The 7,668-nt window shown below is 44.5% G+C and overlaps 2 protein-coding genes across 3 annotated transcripts in view; one reads left to right on the top strand and one right to left on the bottom strand.

Moving 5' to 3' along the window:
- Positions 1-211: 211 nt before the first annotated feature.
- Positions 212-7,668, bottom strand: part of LOC102674341 (toll-like receptor 7) — a 50,944-nt gene continuing 43,487 nt past the window's right edge. For both annotated transcript variants that reach the window (XM_031509810.1, XM_006614417.2), the window contains exon 2: positions 212-5,998. In XM_031509810.1, coding sequence (XP_031365670.1) covers positions 1,208-5,317 — 4,110 coding nt within the window. In that variant the 5' untranslated portion in view covers positions 5,318-5,998 and the 3' untranslated portion in view covers positions 212-1,207. The remainder of the gene's footprint in view (positions 5,999-7,668) is intronic.
- LOC102674210 (sialomucin core protein 24-like) overlaps positions 6,652-7,668 on the top strand; it is a 2,846-nt gene continuing 1,829 nt past the window's right edge. Inside the window, exon 1 of the mRNA XM_006614416.2 lies at positions 6,652-6,935. Within this exon, the coding sequence (XP_006614479.1) occupies positions 6,869-6,935 (67 nt within the window). The 5' untranslated portion in view covers positions 6,652-6,868. The remainder of the gene's footprint in view (positions 6,936-7,668) is intronic.

The raw sequence follows: 7,668 nt of genomic DNA on the forward strand, positions 1-7,668 counted from the left end.
CGTATCTATCTAGTCGAGAATTCAAAATCGAAGCTAAAACTCTCTCTCTTTCTATCGGGCCGATAGAACCGTAACACGTCTCTGTGTTCGACCGTTCGTTCCTCGATAATATGTATAAGTAATATATATATATATATATATATACAATGTACATAGGTACGCCGATACAAGCTTGCAACAGCTTGCAGCTCTATTTACATATTGCGTTTCCTTTCTTCCGTATATATATATATATAATAATAGATATGTACAACGTGTGTGGATCTCTAAATCGCCATTAAAATACGATTTTTCCCGGTGATCCCGGCGCAAAGGAGATGGCATGTTTATACTTTATCGCTCGGTGAAAAGTCGTCAAGTAAAGTGGGAGAGGGAGTAGAGAAGAGAAGAGTCCCTGTCGAACTAGATTCTCACGAGACGCCATTCAGAAATTTCGCATCATACAGTTTGCGCGCGCGCAATCTGTTCGCGAATAGAAGAGAGAGAAGAGGCTCTGATATCGAGGGACCGGAGACAACGGAAAAGAGAGAGAGAGAGAGAGTGTGAGAGGAGAAGGAGAGGGGGAAGAGGCATAGAATAGGGAGGATAGACCGAGGGGAAAAAAGACGGAAGGGATGGAAAAAAGAAAGGGGGGAAAATGCAGAAGTGGAAAAGTGAACAATCACGCCTTTTACCGATGAAACAAAGCAAGAGCGAACACGTATTCAACGAGAAAAGAAAAAGGATCGTCGCGGACAAATATTTCTAAAGTAGTAGTAGAAGTAGTGGAATAAATACTCTCGGCTAATCGCCTATTCCTTTATCCGCTAATAAGCTACGCTAATAACGTCTCCCTGTGTTGAGCACAGCCCAGATAAAAGGCGAAATAACTCGACGACGATCTCTCGAGGTACATTGGATGGTACAATCGTTCGATATCGATACCACCCATTAACCTTGGATACTTGATATACGAGATCCAAGTGAGAAAATAATATCTTTCATTTATCAATTATCCAAGGTACTCTGGGACACGTTTTACGTATCGTTCGTCAAGTATAATGTATAATATATCAAATCCGTCCCCTTTGCGGCATCGAAACAGTGAAACGCAACAGGCGAGACAGAAGCTTTTTCTCATCGAGAGAGGAAAGAAAGGAATGAAAAAAAAAAAAAAAAGAAAAGAAAAAGAAGTAAGTATCACAAGCAGAAGAGAATCGGCGCGAAGCTAGACGAGATAGGCCTGGCCGGAGGATGGCGGTGGGGGCGGAGGCGGGGGTTGCTGTTGTCTCCAGGCAGTTCTCTCCAGCGTCGAATAATCCGAGTCGATGGACGAGTATATGTGCTCGGACAGCGGTCTTCTGTGATCCTCGCTGCTGCCGCTGCTGACCGTCGTGTTCGTGGCGATGAGATTGTTACCTGGCACGGTAACCGCATCTCGGTAGGCGTGATTGACGGTCAGCCTGGGTTGCGGGGACGAAGGTGGCAGTTGTTGTTGCGGCGCGGAAACCGTGCCGCAGGAATAGGCAGGCGGCGCGTGTTGCAACATTAATGCGGTGGTCGGGGACGAGTCTTTGAACAGGGAACGTTGTCGTTCTTGGCCGCGTAACGTCGACATGCTCGTCTTCTCGCTACCGACACCGTCCAACGTGTACGTATTGATGTTACGCTTGTAGACGAGCGGGGACGATTTACTCTCGATCGATATATCGCCCATAGTGCTCGCCGATGGTATCGCGTATCGAAGACGTTCCCAGAACCTCTTCTCGTTCCACGTGAGGATCGCTGCCGCGGTTCGAAGGTACGGGCGTAGTTCGCGGTCCAGTTCCACCTCCGGATACGCGTTTTCCGCTTGGACGATGATCAATTGCGCGGTCCGGCCGCGGAGGGCTTCGTGAAGCGCGGCGCGGAACTCGAATCGGGACCATTCGGTGAGCAGGAAGTTACGAGTGAGGACGATTAGAACGCGGCGCGACGCGTGCACCGCCTCGAGGACGACCGGTGCCGGGGTGGAAGCACGGAGTACGCAGGGTAGGTCGCGATGATGCAGACACAGCCTGAGGCCGGCCGTGCCGTGTTCGAGTTCCACGGCCAACGAATGCAACACGAAATCCTCGTCGTTGGGGCTGTAACAAACGTAACAATCGTAGAGACGTTCGCGGTCGGAGTCGCAGCAGGCGGCCATCGGAGCAGCGGACGCCATGGCCGCGGTTCCGCTCGATTTGCCGGGCTTTGCGCGCAAAAATCGTAACCCGTACTTGGAATATGCCCAGGCGCCGACCGACTCGCGGAATATGAACGCAAGCACGATGATCACGAGGAGGACGAGCACCCCCGACAACGTGGCGGCCACCAGTGGCAAGTAATCGGACACCATGATGCTTTCTATCACGCCACCCTGAGAGAAGTAATCGGAACAGACCGTCTCGTTGACGTTCAATCGCCGCCTGTAAGCCGGCCTCGCGTCACCCCCGTAGTAGCACCAAACGTCGCTCGCGTCCACCACTTTGTGCGCGTTGTCCGACACCCACGAGGACAATTCTTGCAAGAACTTGCAACGGCAGGACCACGGATTACTACCGAGAGACAGCTCGACCAGGCGAGCGTTCAGGGTGACCTGCCAGACCGGAAAAGTCACCAATCGATTCCCGCTCAGCCTTAATATTTCGAGGGAACGTAACGGGAGGAAGGTCAGGTTACCGATGAATCCGATCAGATTGTTCTGGAGGTAGAGTTCGCGCAGGTGGGACAGCCGTTCGAACTCGAAGCCCTTCAACTCTCGTATCCGATTTTCCTCGAGGTGTAGGATCTGCAGATTGTTCAACCCGTTGAACGTACGATTCTGGATCGATTCTATACCGCTCCCGTTCACGTACAGCACCCGCATATTCTTCCGTCCGATGAAGACGTGGTTCTGCAACTCGCGTAACACGTTGCCATCCAAGTAAACCTCGGTCGCGTCCATCGGGATCCGACGTGGTATCTCCTCGACGCCCAATCCGGAACAGTCCACTGCGTTCGTGTTCCACGTGCGATCGTTGTAGCACTTGCAACCCGCTGGACAGGTCATCTCGCAGTCGCAGGCGTCGAAATCGCAACAATGACACAGGGCGAAACAATGGGCCTCGTATCGGCAGAGAAATTGCTCGGATCTCGCCGTCGAGGCGGACACGATAGCTACGCCACGTGGTCCGGATGTGCGACACATCACATTGTCCAGGTCCATGATCCGTGGATATTCCCTGGTCGAGGTCTGATTGTTAATTCCTGGCAGCCAATCCATCGAGCAGTTGCAGTTGAAGGGATTACCACCGATGTAGAATTCTGGAAGGGGTCGGTCCTCTGCTACCTTGGTCAGCAGCAACGACGTCAGTTCCATCGTTTCGATCATGTTCGCGTACATGTCGACCCTGGTCAGATTCACCTTTTCCGTGAACGTGTTAGATCGCACCAGATTGATGTAATTGTTGTTTATGAACAGCAACTCGACGCTGTTCGGCACGGACAATGGGGACAGTTCCGTGATACGATTGTGACTAGCGTCCAATGTCTTCACCTTCGAATCGCGAATCTTGTAATAATTTCCTAAACTCTCGATGAAATTTCCGTGTATATCCAGCCATTTCAAATTTCCCGGTATGAACGCGTAGTCGAACCACTCGATGTGATTCTCCGACAGATTCAATAATAATAAACTGGCAATGCTGGTGAAAACACCGTTAATATCCGAGAGGAAGTTGCCGTCGAGCCTGATCGCCTCCAATTTCATGTTCCGTTCGAACGCGTACCTCTCAACGTGTTGAACCTTGTTCCTAGCCAAATTTAAAATCTGCAGATTCGGTAGATCCCACAGCATACCGCGCGAAAGATTCCCAATGTCGTTGCCGATCAACCGCAATCCTGTAAGTTGATCGAGATTGCGGAACGAGCCATTATAAAAATTGCTGATCCGGTTCTCGCCTAGGTCGAGAGTTTTCAGAAGAGCGAGATCGCGTAGCGCGTCGGGCACGGACGTAAGCTCGTTACCGCTTAAATCCAGTTCCTTCAGGTCGGAACAGTTGCGAAACGCGAGCGGGTCGATGCTCGCGATCGCGTTGCCGGACAACGTGAGTCGATTCAGAACGAACAGACCGTTGAATAGTTGCGCTCCCACGGTGTGAAGCTTATTATCGGACAGCTCGAGGGTGTGTAGATTGTAGAGAGGCAAAAAGGCGTTACTCTCTATCCGATCGATCGAATTGTTCCTAAGATCGAGAATTTGAAGGAAGAAAAGATCTTTGAACATACGAGCGTCGATGTGCGTTAGCATGTTGTAAGACAGGTTGAGAACGATCAGTCGTATTAGCCCGAGAAACGTGGTCTCGTCCACTCGATCGCTGCCGAGCCGATTACCAGCGAGATTGAGTACCAGCAGCTGCTCCAGACGGGTGAATATACCCTTGGGCAGGTCGCGGAGCCCGTTGTACGCCAGGTGTATCTCGCGAAGATCCCTTGTGCTGGCGAACAATCCTTCGGGCAACGAGTCCAGAGAATTATAACTGGCGTTAAAGGTACGCAACACGGTAAGCCCGGTGAGCGCGTCACCGGCTATTTCAACGATCGCGTTCCGTTGCAGGTGTAGCTCTTGAAGTTGGCGAAGATCGAGCAACGGACTGTTCTCCTGTAAACGCGTAATCTCATTTCGCGACAGATCTAAAATTCGAATGTCCGCGCGGCACGATGACTCACCGTTTCCGTCGGATCCGTCATCCGAGTCACGTCGATTCAATCCAATGTCGTTTATATCGCGTAAACGATTCTCTGTTAAATTCAACGTTTGTAGATTATCCAAGGAGCAAAGCGAGTTCACTGGTAACGCTTGCACATTACTTTCCACAATTTCTAACGTATGCAGTTCCCGTAGACCGAGGAAAGAATCCGGAGCGAGTTCAAGAAAACGGCTTGCACCCCATACAGAGTTAAAAGTTTGTACAGTCAGTTTCTTGAGTTCTAGAAGCGGTTGGAAAGCACCTTCGGGTATTCGCAATACTTTACAACCGTGCACGTGCAGCTCGTGCAAACTAGTCAAACGTTGCCAACTTTGTGCGTTGAAGCTGCTTTCGAAGTGATGGACGTCGCTGCACCGTATTCGTAATTTGAGAGCGCCGTCGAGTGACGCGACTAGACCAGTAATCGCGCCAGGATCTAATACTCGAAGAGTGCAGTCCGCGGAACGTGTGTCGTTACCACCCTCGGACAACCACTTGCAAGAGGTTCCTGCCGATTCCGAGAGTATGGTTAATGCAAGGCAAAGAAAAGCTGCGTTGATCAGCGTCATAAAAACATACTTCGCTGTCATCTTGCGTGACGGTGGTTGCGCGCGGCTTTTCGATTAACTTGTAGCCGAGAAATGGACGCGATCACAATCGCGACCACGACACCGTGATCAACTCTTTTCACTTTTGAAATTTAGCCAAATTATTTTCACCCTTTTTCATCCCTTTCTCGCGTTACACACTCGCACAGCGATGACACACGCACGCACATACACACGCGAGCGAGTGCGAGCGCGCGCGCGCTCATGCACCTCCTATCACGTAAGTACGGATCGGCCCATTTCTCTTGCCCTTTATTCGTGGGCTGGTGACGAGGCACCCTGCCCTACGTTCCTTTACTTTTCCTTTACTCGCGATCTTTTCAACTGGTCGACTATTCCTCGTTCAACTGTTCGTTCTTGACTGTCGATTAATTTTTCTTTCTTCGTCCACTTTTGTTACTTGTATGTCTTTATATGCTAATGTTTTTATGTACGTACACTATCACGGCAAGTAGTACGAACGCGCTTTAACGAAACGACAGAACGAAAACAGTCCGTGCACAACTCATATACGCGAAGCGCCCGTGCGCTACCGTACACTCGCCTCGCATCAAGCACTAGCACTGATCCAGCAAACCGCTGAGCGCGCATCATCGGCATTCCCGACTGTTCCTCTTCGATTTCTCTCTCCAACGGCAGAGTGCGCCACTTTATTAGAATATCCTGCAAAGAAGCCGGCACGAATAAGAACAGAATATAAAACATAACGTTCATATGCGCCTTGGTATGTGTACTGGTTTTACTCTGCTCTCTGCTGATTGGTGCATTTTTTCTCTATCCTAATTATATGTGTTAAGTCGTTAGAAAATGCCTTAATCAATGCTAGTTCGAAATTTAAATTTGAGAACGTTATAATGAAATATAATTTTATATATATTTTAATTTTGTAAACTTCGAAATTAATAATTATTTTCAAGTTTTGTGTAGTAAATTATTTTCGAGATAAATTATTTTGAAATATATTATTTGAATATATACTTTCATATATTTATGTATTTTAATTCTTATATATTAAAAATATCTATATTTATAAAAATCTGTAATATTTTGATTTCAAATAAGATTTTGTATATGTAAAAATTTATAAATACATGTATAAAATGTATAAAATAAAATTATATGATTCGTATATATTTGAAAAATTTATAAAATTGATTCATACTTATTAAATTATCATAATATTGATATATATTTAAAAAATGCAAAATTATTGCATAGATGATATCAATATTTTATTTTATAATATTTATTTAATAATAGGTTAAAAAATAACATATTTCAAGTTTATATACATTGTATAAACCATCTAGGGAATATGTTTAACAAGTGAAGTTATATACATAGCGTCGCTACTGTCTTCGTATAGTTGCAATTGGTGGAAGCTGATGCTAGCGACCAGTTCAATTTCAGCAGAAGCTTACGTTGCACGCTTCTTTGTAACAGATTTGTAACGGAGAATTTGTCTATAAACATTTAATTTTGTTAAAAAACATACGTGATTATTAAAATTGTTTTCATTTAAAAACCATAAAAATGAAATTAGTGCATATAACCTGCATTTTATTGGTTACGACAATCAACTGCATTGCGAGTAACAATGGTAAGTATTAATATTTTATGTTTGCTTTGTTAATGTCTATTAACACAATATGTGTTGCATTTCATTCGCGTGATATTCTATTCAAACTTTTGTATATCATTATTAGCTCATATTATTATTTATTTTATATACACGGAAAACATTCACGAAAAATTTAAACGGAAAATTCGTTCTCAGATGTCGGCAACTTACGTGGCGTTTAAATGTGCTAAATGTTTCGTATTTAGCTATGTAAATGAATACGCAAAGTTTATTTTCAAAATTTCTTAAAATATTGCATAAAATATTCAATTTATGAAAAGTAGCAATATGTATTATATGATTTTTTACATATTTTTAATTTTACGCAGTAGTGGCACGTTCACTTGTATCATATTACACAAGACGACAGGTCGTTGCTATGTTTTTCGATGTCTCTAGAAACGCGTTCCTAAAATCCGTTATTTCTACATGATTTAACAGTTTATTTAGGCTTTTTAATTATGTTTCATTATTTTATGCGTAGAATTTTATTATTATCCATTTTATATTTCTACTTCAGAATATTTTGTAATGTAAAATTATTAATTTTAACAAAATGTCGAAAATATTTATAGAAAATTCTTTTATATGAATTAATTTTATTTTATTTGCATGTAAATTATTAATTTTTATTATTAAAATTTTTAAGAAAATTCAATTATAAATTAAATATATATATATATATATATTTTTATTAATATGAATTAATTTT

Source organism: Apis dorsata, unplaced genomic scaffold (assembly GCF_000469605.1).
Source record: "Apis dorsata unplaced genomic scaffold, Apis dorsata 1.3 scaffold_176, whole genome shotgun sequence".
NCBI lineage: Eukaryota > Metazoa > Arthropoda > Insecta > Hymenoptera > Apidae > Apis > Apis dorsata.